General features: G+C 39.6%; 1 protein-coding gene across 1 annotated transcript in view; it reads right to left on the bottom strand.

Moving 5' to 3' along the window:
* Positions 1-15,254, bottom strand: part of ncanb (neurocan b) — a gene marked incomplete at its 5' end in the record, with an annotated part of 125,724 nt that overhangs the window by 13,413 nt on the left and 97,057 nt on the right. Inside the window, 3 exon segments of the mRNA XM_024258925.1 lie at positions 5,991-6,135; positions 6,306-6,388; positions 8,197-8,355. Of these exon segments, the coding sequence (XP_024114693.1) occupies positions 5,991-6,135; positions 6,306-6,388; positions 8,197-8,355 (387 nt within the window).

Genomic DNA, 15,254 nt, shown 5'->3' on the forward strand with positions numbered 1-15,254 from the left:
GAGAAACAGTGGGTGCTGTTACGCTGTGGCGACCCCAGGGTAGGATAAGTCAAAAGGTGAAGAAGGAGACCAACTTAACATAACATGACTTTGGGATTACTGATCGTACTCTCAGCTGATGATGAGGAGCTTCTGCCTTCTTCATGGAGCGATAGCAGCGTGAGCTAACGGTAACCTCGCCTCTGTTGAGACGTAGGAAATGAATCACGTCTCAGAATGATTCTACCTAACAATGAAAATTACATTTAAACACCTTTAGAAACACTCGACTGTGGAGTAACTGAAACAGAACTAACAGTTCATAAAGATAAAGACAGTGATAATCAGACGTGTCTTTCATGCTAGCTAGCATTAGCCCAAATGAAAATGACAATGGTATTTACACAAACTTTTCTAAATACTGCAGTCAGTTCTGAACTTTGTTTCTTGGCTGCACGGACCCAGAGGAAAAGTTAAGGTTAGGATTCCGGTTCCGGTTTATGCTCCAAATGTTCCTGATTGTGGATCATCTGCAGCTATGCTCTAGCTGCGTGACACCTACCGGGACTTCAGTAAATACGTGCGACCACTCACAACATTTAGCTTTAGATGAACATAAATACGTGAAACAATGCAGGAATCTGCATCTTGCCTGCACCTATTGTGTGTCACCAACATGAAATTCCATCAGTTTTAGAGCTGGTCGCATAAATACATGTGAATAGCATCAGTCTTAGCAAGTTACGTTCAAAGTTTACTTTGTAGGACAACAAATACAATTTAAATCATTTTTGAATTTTTATTTTGGAGTATTTTGCTAGAAAAATGAACAATGCCCCTAACATCAGTTATAGTGACTCTTGGTAGCTCCTAAAATCATCTTCTAAAGTCCAAATACTCTGATAATATAAACAATAGCCCACTGCCCAAATCGGAAATGAGTGAGCGCTCATGTACCGAATGCGGAAGTATGTCGTGCATATAGCTCATTCCTCAAAGATATTTGGACAGAAGCACACATAGTGCTGGTGCTATGAAGAACAAGCACTGGTGTTCTCTTTATGATTAGCAAAAAGATGAAGGAGCTGCTTCATGGACCCGAAACTGAAACAAACTTTACAAAACCTCCATAAATCTGGAACCCTCCAGACTTTTGTAAACTTTGGCCATCGCTATGCTACATGTATTAGAATTTGTTAAAAAGAATTTGTATTTATTAGGGCAATGTGAAGGCAATTGAAGGCATTAGGGCAATTGAACTTGATGTTTTTGCACATCGTAGAGCTTTGAAACAATCTCAGTGGTGAACTGGCACAAAAACTGTGGCATGACTTGATGAATAGCTTTCACTGTATTTTACGTTCTGAGTTCCATTCTCAGTGGAGAAGACACAGCAGTCCCACATGTTTTTAGTGCTCAAGGGTCCGGTTCCTCAGTCAGAGCAGTTGTTTTGTGGCCCGTTTTTCTCTAAACGAATTAGATTTCTCGCCACATATTTGCCATTGGTCATGAATGTGACTATTATGCAAATAGGCGGTAAAAAATAAACTTTAACAAGCTCTCAGAGGAGCATGGAGGGACTTTAGAGTTGAACAGGAACAGCAGCTGCGACACATAAGAAGGTTGGTGCAAACATTTTTGAAATTCTTCTCTTTCTGTTCAAGTTTCATTGAATTAAAAATTAGAAATACAGTGTTTCCTGAAATAATGACACCCCTGGGGAATGTGTAATGTTCTGCTTGCATATAAAAATAAATTGAGCGGGGAAGTGAGCTCTACATGAAAAGCTCCTTAAAGTTGACGCTGGAGCTTGATGAGGGAGGAGTAACTAGGCTGACTAAACAGACTTCAGCAGCTCTGTGCTAATGGCTTCCACCATGTGGGAAATGGAAAAGAGTCCGAGAGAAAATCAACAGATCAGTGTTTTATCTCTTTTATTAGTCATTGTTTGACCCCGTAAAGAGTTTCATGGTTTCTGCCTAATTTATTTTATTTTTGAAGGGGTCATACTATGAAAAAACAACTTTTTGAGCTTTTAAGTGTATTATACTGTTCATTCATCACTATAAAGAACCCTAAAGCGGTATTTAATGCTGCGCTCTCAGCAGCAGCCCCTCCCATACCCACGAAAACGAGCAGGTCCTCACGATCTGATGTCACAGAGTGAACCAGTGTGGCGGTAAAAGGCAGATATATGGTACGTGCTTCCATCTTTGAAGAAATTTAAAGTATTTTTGTGGAAGAAACGAAGACAGGATGATGTCACAAAACGGGCGGCACACACTCACAGTGGTAGGCGGAGCCTGAGGAGTAAAATCATTTGCTGATGACACAAATATTTTCTATCAAAGGGAACTTATCAATGTGTTGAACAGAGTTAATCAAAATAAAATTATGGATGGATTACAACAAACTATCTTTGAATCTAGACAAATCTAAAGTAAATTACAAAGCCAACACAGAGCTCTCAATTAAAGTTGATAATGACTTGATTGAAAGTGTAACAGAAATTAAATTCTTAGGGATTGTTATTGATAACAAACTGAGTTGGAAGCCACACATCAGACACACAAACTAAAGTTTCAAAATGTATTTCAGTTATAAATAAATCTAAATATATATTAGAATACAATTGTAGATATTTATTGTACTGCTCCTTAATATTACCATATTTCACCGACTGTATAGAAGTTTGGGGTAATAATTCTAAGAGTTCACTACATCCTCTCTTTCTGCTTCAGAAACGAGCCATCAGAATTCTACATAAAGCCGGTTATCTTGATCACACCAACGATTTATTTGATCAATCCAGAATTTTAAAACTGTATGATCTTGCTGATTTTTACACTGCACAGTTACTATCCAGAGCTAGTGGGAAAACATTACCGTACAATATCCAGAAACAGTTCTTAGAAAATGAAGGAGGAACAAACTGAGAGGATGCAGGAACTTCAAGGTCAGATTGATAAGAACCACAAAGAAAAGTTTCTGTGTTTCTGTGTGGAACTAAACTCTGGAACAAGTTAAGTAATGATCTCAAACAATGTTCAAGCATTTATACATTCAAGAAAATGGATAAAGAAACTCTAATCTCACAATATGAAGATAAGATGAAAAGATCAACTGGTGTTTGAAGAATTCCAAATGTCTGAACTTGAATGTGATGAAATAATCAAAGATTTTTCAAATGCAATCAATGAGTTTTATGTTATGTAATATACTTTAATGATTACTGAAAAGTTTACAATCACTATGGTATTAATTTTCTTTACTTGATCCAAATATGTAGCAATGATTACAGGATTAATGTAATATGTGTACTAAAGATAATCAATGATTATTAGATATTGTGTGAATCATTAATGTTTACTGAAAATATATAAAAATTCTTTCAGAGAATGATTAATAAGAACTCTATCGTTACTTTAAAACTTGATCTCAATGTGTAATGATTATTTTTCTGTATCAATATAACATTGTACTTTGATGATAATCAATGAGTATTATAGATCTGTTACATGATGTATGATTGATGCTACTGTTTACTGAAATAATGTTTGATGAGATTAATCAATAATCAACAAGCACACAACTTTACTATTGGGAATTAAAAAACAACAACAACCAGATTACATAGTTATGCTAAACAGTGAAATGAAGTAAATAAGTAGGGGTGGGATTATATAAGTTCGCTTCTTCCCGCTCCTTTTCAACCAGTCAATCAAACTCTACTGACTTTAGTTAATTATCACAGAAAATGAATGAACCAAATGTGACATAAGTGTGTTTTATTTTTGTTTTCTATTTTCTAATCAATGCATTTCATTGTTTCTGTAATGAGTTTGAGATAATTGTGTGTATTGTCTTGTATTTTTCAATCTATGCTTGAAATCAATCAATCAATCAATCAATCAATCAATTATACATCTGGGTAGGAAAAAACTCATGAAAATAACTAATAATTGATAAATAATTTGTTTTTTAGTGTTCCAAAGGTAATATATGATCATATATGGATATAGTTCACTCTGAAAGGCTTAAGAAAGTCATGGTATGGTCCATTTAAAACATTAGTCTCCTTGTGGTTATGTTGTTTTCTATAGTACTGTCATTTGGTAGAGGCGCAGTGCAAGTTACTATCAAACTGTAATACTAATACAGTTTATTAAAACCATTTATTTTTAGAAAAAGAAAGCCATGAATGCAGCTGTAGGAGCACCGCTCAGTCAGTTTAATACATACAAAAGAAAATATCAGATATGTTTAAAAAAAAAAAGAAAAGAGAGACTATTTAACTAAAGAGTGTCTCAGAAAGACCAAGAAACACAACCGGATAAGATCAGATTTCTGGGTTTTCCTCATGTTCTGCTTGGAGTGGTCTCCCTGTTGTCACATCAGGTTCAGCTTCAGTCATCCACAGATGTCTTCATTTCACTCGTTTACCCTCAGGGTATTTTCCTGTCTGCTTTTTGTTTCTTCATCTGATTTTTGCTCCATTATTTCATTGGTTTAGTTCATTTCTGAAATGTTTGAGTTTGTGTCACTCAGCCTGGTGTCTCCACTGTTTTTCTGAACTCCAATTATGAACCATTTCAGAGCATAGGTTTTTATTTTACTTGAAGGTTTTTTTTCATAACACTAAAAAAGTAAGAGAATGAGATAACCAACTGGTCACTGAACCCCAACATTGATGATAAAGTACAGTGAAAAATGGTGGCGGCTGAAAATGACCTCAGTGAAATAAAAGAAAGTTAAAGTCAGGAGTCAGATAGAACACATTGATTCAAAAACAAACGGCAGATCATTGATCATAAATCCTTTCAAATCTGACTGTAAAGGCTGCCAAATTAGATAAGACATATCCATAGGAATTCTAAACCCCTTATTACATTTTCAATATTTTCAGATCCATAAACTAAAGGTGCATTCACACCAAAACGCGATTCGTGTGGTGGAAGCGCCCAGTTTCAATGTTAAGTCCATGAACAGACGTGACATGAGGAGATCTAAAGTCCCGTGGCGCAATTTGAGTGACAGGTGCGGCGCAAAGGTCTGCCAGCAGCGCAATTTGAGCGACACGGCGCCAAGTGGGTGGCGCTGACAAAATGTAAATATCTGAAGTCTATCAATCAGGAACTCAGCTTTGGGCATGTGACGATTTTAGTGGCTCAAGTTTGTGTCCTGAACTTCCACCTTTCTCATTAATCCGTTTGAGCTGCAGGTTCTCAGAGCTCATCCGGCTGCTTTGGAGCGAAGGCGGGATGCACTCTGGACAGATCGCCGGCTTTCACTCACTTGCTCAATATGGCGGCAGACAGAAAGGCTCTGCGAGGTGCAGAGGCTGCTGGCTCGGACTTCATCCAGACATTAAACAAAAAAGGAAAAAGGTCTCCTAACAGAGAGCCTTCAAGCTCAGCCACAGAGACACAGAAAGACAGTGGAAGTGGCTGTCATACAGACACAGCCCCCTGTACGGGGGAAATCTTTAAATAATATTAATATAAACTCAAACATGGAGACATGATTACTGATGTTTTTGTAGAACTCTTCTCAATAAATAAACCTGATTCCTCAACATTCTAAGCCAGATTTCCACAGACACCGTTCCTTATTGCGATCCTAAAAACATTAGCTGGTAGCTCCTCCCATATGCGGTCACGGCATCAAGCTCAGGAACACATTCTTTGACCGGAGAGGAGCAGCAATTCCCTGTGCGAAGAAAGAGGGGTGGGGTATGCAAAGTTGTCACGCGAATCGCATTCGGCATGAATGCACCTTAAGAGGATCTCTGGAAGAGGACACTAAATCAGGAGGAACAGATATTTGAAGAAAGAGCTGAGAACAAACTGCCAGGAAACAGTTTGACTGGGCTGTGATGAAATAAATACTGACGTTTTTACTGAGTTTAACAGTGTAGATATGCTATTACTGAAGGACAGTCTGAACCTGTGACGCAGGTGTGGATGTGTGGTTGTGAATAATGGGGTAAACAGATGAAAGTCTCTTCATACCGGTTCCCTTCTTGCAGACGTAGGGTAGGTTGTAGTTGCAGGGCACGTCGTTCCATTTGCCGTTCTCATGCGCAATCATTACCACACAGTCCTCTCCCCCAGCAAAGAAATTGTCCGGCTGGTTTTCCCGCCAATTCTCATATTGCTGTTCAACATACAAAAAAGACCAAGAAGAAGGAAAGAAGAAACTTTCCAAAGGTTAGATACCTAAATGAATAAAACAACAACAAAAACCTGGTGCAATTGGATTCAGAGATTTTTTTTTCAGCTTCAGTTTACTTTAAATTAAACTACATTCAGCTGCTGCTTTCTCACCAGATCCATCTTATCCGTCCACTGAAAGTCATCCTCCACCGTGCGATCATTCAGCCCAATCCAGGTGTTGTCATGACTGAGACCTGAGGAGATTATGACACACAATGAGTTCAACAAACAGAAAACCTCCTCATCTTTATAAACACAGCAGTATGGTTCCAGGAGGAGCCTTTTTCATCTCTCAGCCACAGACGGAACCACAAAGCTGTAAGACTGTGATTCAAACACCAACTGGCTCAGCCTTGTTCCACATTAACCCTCAGTAGTCTCTGGACTCACTGGGAGTTAGTCATCACACCAGTTCCTTACAATGATGTAGGAATGACACAGACATGGCCGTCAGTATAGTTTTCATTTAAAATTAAACTTGAAGGTTTCAAAAAGTTTTCCACTTTGACATTTTTGGTTGAAAACAAACATAACTAGAGTTATGACACATGAGTGGAATGTCTTGAGTAAGCCTGCAGGATATGAGAACACTCTGTGATATGAAATATCTGTGTTTGAAACAGCGATGATGGTATGGTTTACAATAAATGGACAAATAGCAACAAAAGAAAAAAAATACCAATACATTTACATTTCACTGTGGGGTCAGTAAAAAGGGGGGGACAGTAAAACTAACTAAATTAAAGCTAAAGATGATTTTTTTTTTACTTTTTATAACATATATATTTTAATGAAACATATATAAAGCACTTCAAAACACAAACACACATATATAACATCAAAAATGTGCCAATTGAGGCCTATTTATAAAACAAAACACTAATAATATTTTTGATCTCATGAATATTCTTATACGAAAAGATGATGTTCATCATTAGGCACACGTTTGATCTTCATTATAAAACATAAAAAACGTTTTATCCTATTTTTTGGGATTTTTGCAATTAAAAAAACACAACTTTCACCACTCAGATGGAGTTTTTTTTTTTGACAATTTCAGGTTCATTGTGGAATTATTTTGTAATATAATGAGTGACTTTCTTACTGCAATGTAAATAAAGTTCAATTTAAATATCTGCAAAATAAAAAAATCAGTGGTTGTACTGATGGATATCAAGCTTTGCTACGAAAAAGAGTTTTAAAGAAAGTTACAACAGCAAATTGTACAATTAAAAAACAGACCAACTGATGGAGGAAGAGCAGACATATGTTCATGATGTTTGAGGCAGAACCAGCCCGACAGCCTCCAGGTTCGATGGTGTTGTGAGTCAGGGTGTAGTTTTTGTGTTCTAATCATGATTTGCAGTTTGACTTTTTGTGTGAAAAAATTAAAAAATAATCTTTCTGGTTGATTTTGTTTGTGTACAGATGGATTAGCACACTTTAATATTTTATTGTCAGAGATGATTAACATCATTACTAGACACATCCATCTTCTTAATGACTGACTCCTTGATTGAGGAGGAGGAGACGTCCATTTTCCAGGCAATTTCACTCTTTCTGGCTGAGTGGACTAAAGGTAGGTGGCTCCGCTCTGTTGTCTAGAGAAGGTCCTGGCAAAATGAGAGTTAAAGGCTTTGCTAATACTAATCAGTTGCTCACCATACAAGTAGCAGTGTAGGAGGAGGTGAAAGGTCATGAAGCTCATTAAAAGACTAAGCATCCTGCTGTCTGATTACCTCCTGTGTGTTCATGTGTTTCAGTCCATTCATAAAAGCTTGCAATGGGAATGAACGCCAATGAACATTTAATTCTTCAAGATTCAGTTTTTTGTAAAGATTGGAAGATCCGTTCATCATTTATGCTGATGGAAAACAGGGATAACGATTTGTGGCTTGGATGTCCACAGAGCATAAAATATTTGGACTTCAAACTGCCTGCAATGCATTCAGGTAAAAATAAACAGCATCATTTGCATATTCAGCCAGGCTGCTGCACTCACCCCTGATGAAATTCTGCTCAGCTTCGCTGTGGATGCTGGCCAGATGGCCGCTGTGCTCTCTGCAGTCCTTCTCTGCGTCCTCCCAGGTGTGTCTGCGGCTGAAATACCTGTAGCAGTGGCCGTGAAACTTCCTCCACGAGTGCTCACAGCCCTCTGTGTCTGCAAGGACCATGAAACACAAGCAAGGGGGTTATTGGAAGAGACTCTTGATCCAGTTGGGAGGACAAGCGTTGGTTGTCTTTGTCACATGGGAGAGACAGGAGGATTTAGATCAAAGGAGGGAACAATTTCCTTTTTTTTAACAAGTATCCACAAGCAGGTAACTCTTTTGTTGTACTTTTTCCATCTTTCCTCAATGCAATATACCTTCTTAAGTGGCGTTTTTTTTCTTTTTACTCCTCTCTGCCTCCCTTTCCTCACCCCTGCCTTTGCACCACCTTCACAATGATTGGATTTTTAATCCAAATCAGTAGCAAGCTGGTTGTAAGACAGGTAGATCCAACAGAAAGGTGTTTTAATCTATTCGTATGACAATAATTCTTAAAATTGCTTTCAGTGTGCTGAGCTGGTCTGTAATTAAGCCCCATCACTGTTCTGTCAGCACACCAGCTCTTCCTCTCCTCTCACCTTTTCATCATCTGTTCTATTCTCACTTTACTCTCCAGAGGTTAGCTGTGTGACTTTCAGATTTTTATGTGCTCTGCTTTGTTTGTGTGAATGACTGTTTTTATCTGAATGTGTGTAAATATGTGTACAAGTGATTGAGTATTTCCGTCAGCTAAACCCCCATGAGTTTGCCCTCATCATCTGTTTTTGCCTCCTCTCCTTTCCACAGAGTTCAAATGGGAAAACTGCCTCTCCCTTACCAAATGGCAAGTGACACTAGTCATTTCAAGAGAGAAAATGGGCTGTATAGGGACCTGCTTAACATGCAAGGAAATGTAGTCTTGACCATGAAGGACCAGAATCAGAGGAGACTGAAGGGGAAACCTTTCACTATGAGGAGACTGAAGGAGAGAAGGCTTTCACTATCCATATTTTCAACAGTTAAAGCCTTCTCACCATACATCAGTTGGGCAATACCAAGTTCACATTCCTACTCCTTTTACCATTGGTGCCCAGGATTAGTGAACTCAAACACCCATGCAGTAAAGAGCAACACACTGGCTGGAAGCTCCATCCCAGCTCATGCTCACTGCACCACAACCCCACCCTCAAGTTCAGAGGGAGGGTAAGGGTACACCACGAAGGTGCAGAACTCTTCACAGTGTCTGTTTTCTTTAACCTGTCCTGTCTAGCAGATGATCAAACAGATCAGAACTGAAGGCCTCTTGTGTTTGACAGCTGTTACCGTTACAATAGGGGGTTATAAATCCTCAGACACACGAGGCGTAGATTAGTTTCAACCCCTTTTGTATTTGAGGCCAAACTTTATCACTGAATCAGCTGAGCTGATTTTGTTGGTAAATGTTCATAGATTTTGCTTCTGTCAAAGAAGAGGGAAGAAATGCAAACAACTGAAAGAAAAAAACACAAAGATCTGACTTCCATCATTTTGTGCTTGCTGCTTGAAAAAACTCTTATGCATATTAGTGAAAATCTTCTCTGTGAACTAAAGCATCTCATCTGTCTACTTGCCCCAATAAACATAAACACTGCTGCTATCACCACGGAAAGTGGGCCCAAGTGAGACAGAAAACAAGTGTGGAGTACAGAAGGAACATGCAAGTCTTCTATGGATGGCAGAGTGCTGGGGTGACAGCACACTCTTTCTCCTGGTACTGCTTTCATGAAAACTTTAACCAGTATTGTTAAGTTCAGAGCTGTGAACTGACAATACAAGATAAGCAAGGTCAGAGAGTTTACAGACTGCTCCTGCATACTATACTGTAATAAAACAAACAAACCAAAGAGGATTAAGTTCCTCCAGAGCCCAAACGAATTACAGAGGCAGAAGAAACAAAACAACTGCAAGCAGCAGAAAAGCAAAGATGAGGAAAGAAGAAGGAGAACAAAGACGTAGAAGAACTCAATAAAAACATTTTTTCTCCCCCTCAGATCTTCAAGCAAGTCTCTGCTGATTTCTCCTCCTACTCACTGACAGTGAGGCTCCAAGCACGGCATCACATCAGCTTCTTCAAATATTTAGACATTTTTCAACTTGTCTTCTTTTTCTTGTCAGTCAGACAGCGGTAGAGGCGGGGGGCGCATTAATATTCCCAACAACTGCTGTGGACAGCGCTTAGGACATAAAAGGCCACGAGCTTCCAGATGACTGATTAGATCATTTATCTACATCACTGAGGGATATTTCTGCTCCTTGCTTCTTCTGGATCCACTGAATGATAAAAAGGTGCGTGCATGCATTCGTGTGAGCTTGTGTGTTTCCATTCTCTTCCCTCAGTCTGGGGCTTTCTGAAGGCTGACAGCTCAGTGTGCCTTTTGCAGAGGCCAGATGACAGCCGTCCACAGAGAAGAGAGGAAGGGACTCAAAAGGAAACCCCCCCGATGGCCGGCGTCAAAAGGTGAGACTGTGCTGAGAATGACTGAGGAATTAATAATGGTTATTACAAGTGAGATATTGATTAATGAGACACTCAAACAAGGTAATTCCTACAATTAGGACTAATGTGAAACATTAGCCGTGATTTGATGTAACTGTTCACTGATGAACTTTTGCAGACTGTTGGAGGTGAAGCATCAGTCACCTTCAACAGGTTTTAACAGAACACAGATAAAAGACTTAAGCTCTGCACAACAATTGTATCTAAGAGGTAAACTGCTGATAATGCTGCCCTAAAGTTCTACGAAACAACTAAACTATCTCATTATTAGAAGCCCTTTTTTAAAATAAACTTTGATTTGAATTTTCTTCTGAAAAAGAATTCTAATTATATATTCAAAAGGGATCAGAATAATCACAGCTTTTGATGCATTCATTTAATCATCTTCTACACCCATTTAGTTCAGTTTGGGGTCACAGGGATGCTAAGGGCCAATCCCGCCACTGACAGGTGTGGGTGGGGTTTACTCTGGACCAGGGTGCCCCAACTTTTTCACTCAAAGGCCCAAAATCTAAACGGGATCTTGGTCCGTGGGACAAATACAGTAATTTTTTTGAATGTCTTTAAATAAAAGGAGAAAATAAAGAATATTTAGTCTCGTAATGGTGGCGTATATTGTACTCTTTCAGTGCAGCCGGACTGCTCACAAATAAGACAAACAGCCTTAGAAGAGATTTCTGGAGCCGCATAGTCTTACTTTAGCCTTTAAGAAATTTGGATTTGCATCCATGTCTTTTTAATATAAAATAATGAATATGAATTATGTCTATTTTTTGGCTCAAACAAAAGCAAAAATATAAAAAGAAGAGTAGAGCTTTGGAACACCATAGAGAATCAATGGGAAACGGGTAAGGGTTTTTAACTAAACACTCAGCTGCTTCTGCAGCCACAACATGGCGGGCCAAAACATATCCTTTAGGGGGCCCAATTTGGCCTGAGGGCCCCACTTTGGGCACCCATAATCTAGACAGTTCTCCAGTCCATCACATCTGAGCCTACGGGTGGATACGGACTGGCACAAAGGTGGCTCACACAAAATACCAAGAATGTAGACAGCTCAGTGAGCCCAGGGAGAAAAAAGCTCATGCAATTTATTTTCTATGGGCATGCTGCAGGCTACATGTCGAGCTAAACAAAAATAATGACTAAAAAAAGGGAAAAAAAATAATCAAAAATCCATCCCTTTTGTGCACACTCCAAACGTGCTATATGGTGGTTACATATGAGGGAATTAGACAATCAGAGTGTATATTTTGTGGGTATTCTACAAGTGAAGCTTCAGCGTAATTTCAATAAGGAAGATCTACTTCCTCTCAGGCATACAGGTGTTCATCGTCACTCTGCATGTCATCAATGGTATGCATTGGAAGCCAATAGTTGAAACACTCACTTTCTTCACAGGCAATCACAATCAAACTTCTGCCTTTAAATACAGTAGAGTTTGTTTTCTTCCATATTCCAGACTTTGCGTCGGCCCTCCTCCACCCCATTCTCCTCCTGGCTCTTCGATCGGCACGGTCCTGCAACCACCATCAGCGTCTGGGCTGTGGGTCTCCTCACCTGGTCCATGTGTTCCTCCAGCTTCCTCCACCTGTTCTCCTTCCTATTGCGGTCCGCTTGAGGGGGGTCTCTTCACATGGCCCAAGGTCTTCATCAGCAAGCATGATTTCTCCAGCCCAGAACCCAACCGCCAAAAGACTCTTATTTCATGCTAAATGTTTCACAAATATCTTCACAATTAAATCTTTCAATTCCACTTTCGAGTTCTCTCCTTATTGAAATGTCTTACAGGCCCTTTTGTATCACGTGCACACTCTTTGTGTGCAGCATTTGTGTGGGGTCAGTAGGAGCCCGTACTCACTGATGACTGGAGCGTGGCGTAAAGGGAACAGTACGACAGCTTCACCTGTACGTCAGAGGTAAGCATAACTTCCATTAGCTTTACAAATACTTCACAATACACTTACAACACACACGACAATGGTACGTTCCATTTTCACAACATGCTTTAAGGTGGACGCACGGGCCCCTCAAGAAACTGCAAGACACACCTCCTCTCTATGATCCTCCACGTACCGGACAACCCAAAAATGGTATGTATGTATGGTCAGCCGGTGCAGGGGTGCATGTGACTAAAGGTTTATGGAGATTTCGATTCTCCATTAACTGATGTTGGACTGCAGGAGGATGCTGGAGATTCTGGAGATAACCACACATGCAGAGAGAGGAACCAGCTGGGATTTGAACCTTCCCACTGTGAGATGAAAGGGCTAACCACTACACCACCCTGCAGCCCCAGTCTAGATCTCACTGTCCTTATTTCCACTGTTTCTTTTTCTGCAGGAATATTTTCAGGCTGATGTAAGGAATTACAATAGTTTCACAGAGTCTTAATCACTGCCCTAAAAGAGAAGAAATGACCCTAAAGTTTCTGGTAGGAGTGAGATTCAATGTATTTAGCACACGCAGATGGAATAATGCCTTTCATCATGTGAAATGCTGTTGCCAGGTTGAGAGTGGCTCTGGGGACATCCTATGAATGGCTGTGCGCTTGTGTAGATGTGTGTTCATTTTGGAACCGATCCTTCTTTTTCTTTTTAATCTCTAGAAAGCCACTGATGGTGAGAAACACAAATCAGGTTTAGCTCCTTCTTATCTCGGTCCTGGCATGGGTCCCTGTCAACATGTTGTGAGAATGCATTGATGTTTACTCGCATTAGTAGCCAGTAAAGAGCCAGAGAGGGAGCAGACTTCAGCCAAGTGTACTCCTGCGTTCCCAGTTTAGGGGACAGCAGCAGAGACAGAGTCAAAGCCCAGAAGCTTTGATTGATTGATTGATTGATTTGGTTTATTTCAAGCATAGAAAACAGGACAAAATACACACATTTTTTAACGTTATCACAGAAATAATGAAAAGCATTGATTAGAAAATAGAAAACAAACAAAAACACACTTATGTCCCATTTGATTCATTAGATATAGTAATTATTAACTAAATTCAGTAGAGTTTGATTGATTGAAAAGGAGTGGGAAGTAGATACTTACATAATCTTACCCATACTTAGTTACAGTTTTTCCGGTTCTGAAGTTTTTTTTCTTTCTTTTTTCATTTTAATATTTATTAAAACATTTTCACAACTCATTTTAACAAAGGTAAAATGTAGATTTTTTCCCCCTTTTCTTTGATAATGTAAGTTTTAAAGACATTTAAAAAAAGAAAAGGTTGTTATTTCTTCTTTCCTGAGGTGTCTCGGACCCCTCATTAAAATGCAGACAGTAACTCCATGTACCTGCCTTTTTAAGACCTTACAGTTACTATTATGAGTTCTTCACAGACATACACAGTAAAACAGGATCCATGGGTCTTAGGAGACAGTAAAGGTGTCCATAAATAAAGCTAATAAAATGGATTCTACTTAAAATGGTCAAAAATATTTTAGTGATTGAAGCTTTTAAACATTTTAATCCATAAATGATTTCACTTTATAAAGATCTTGTTAAATGTTGAATTTGGCCAGAGCCTTTGTCCCCACACAGCAGTTATGGAACTGATGTCCACAGATTTAAATTCATCTTCAGTTCAGAGATAAACAAGAATTCTAGAAGGCCTTTCTGGAGCCTCAGTGGGCCTACAGTTTACTCTTGACATGAACGCCACATACATACTGTGGCAGTTCAAATATGGTTTCTGCATGAATGCTTTTGAATGGTTGCAAGGCCAAAGTCAAGGCTGGAGCCAATGACCAACAGTCAGTTTTGGATGTTTTTGATGATGGTGGCAGGAGTGAGACTACAGCACTGCTCCTCCAGCCTTTCCATGCTGCTGTTTGCTCCGTCTGCTCTGCTCCTCATTAAGAGTTTCAGCAAATTGTCTGGGGCCTGTTTCCAATTCGTTGCACTGGCGTTGCTGTTGGCATCGACACATTCAGATGTATCTGTATCTGTCTGCCCCAGATTCCCCCGTCATCCTTTGGGAAGAAGGCTTTGCCTCTCTTTTGCCTTTGGTTCTGTGAAATGATGCCTTGCTTTTGTTTCCTGTTAAAGCAGCTTAGCATTAGGTGTCTCCAGTGAACAAACTGTTTCTGATTGAACAACATCTGACCTATAAGGGATCGTGTTCAATAGTGGTGATGATGTAGATGTGGACGCCTTGGAATATCTCTGACATCCACTCGTGGGTTGAGTCAACTGAGCGGTGTGCAAAGGAGGAGAGTAAATAACATGGATGGAAATTATGGGACATTTATGTTAATCTTTTCTGTAAAGTAACAGAAGATGAGGTAGATCGGGTATCTGATCCAGATGCCTCATAGATACCTCCCTGGAGAGGTGTTCTGGGCATGTCCCACTGGGCAGAGGATGGGTGGAAGAAGATGGATGGATGGAGGGGTGGATGGATGGAGGGATGGATGGATGGAGGGATGAAGGGAAGGAGGGATGGATGGAGGGATGGAGGGATGGATGGATGGAGGGAGGGATGGATGGATGGATGGA

The sequence above is a fragment of the Oryzias melastigma genome, linkage group LG4 (genome assembly GCF_002922805.2).
Source record: "Oryzias melastigma strain HK-1 linkage group LG4, ASM292280v2, whole genome shotgun sequence".
NCBI lineage: Eukaryota > Metazoa > Chordata > Actinopteri > Beloniformes > Adrianichthyidae > Oryzias > Oryzias melastigma.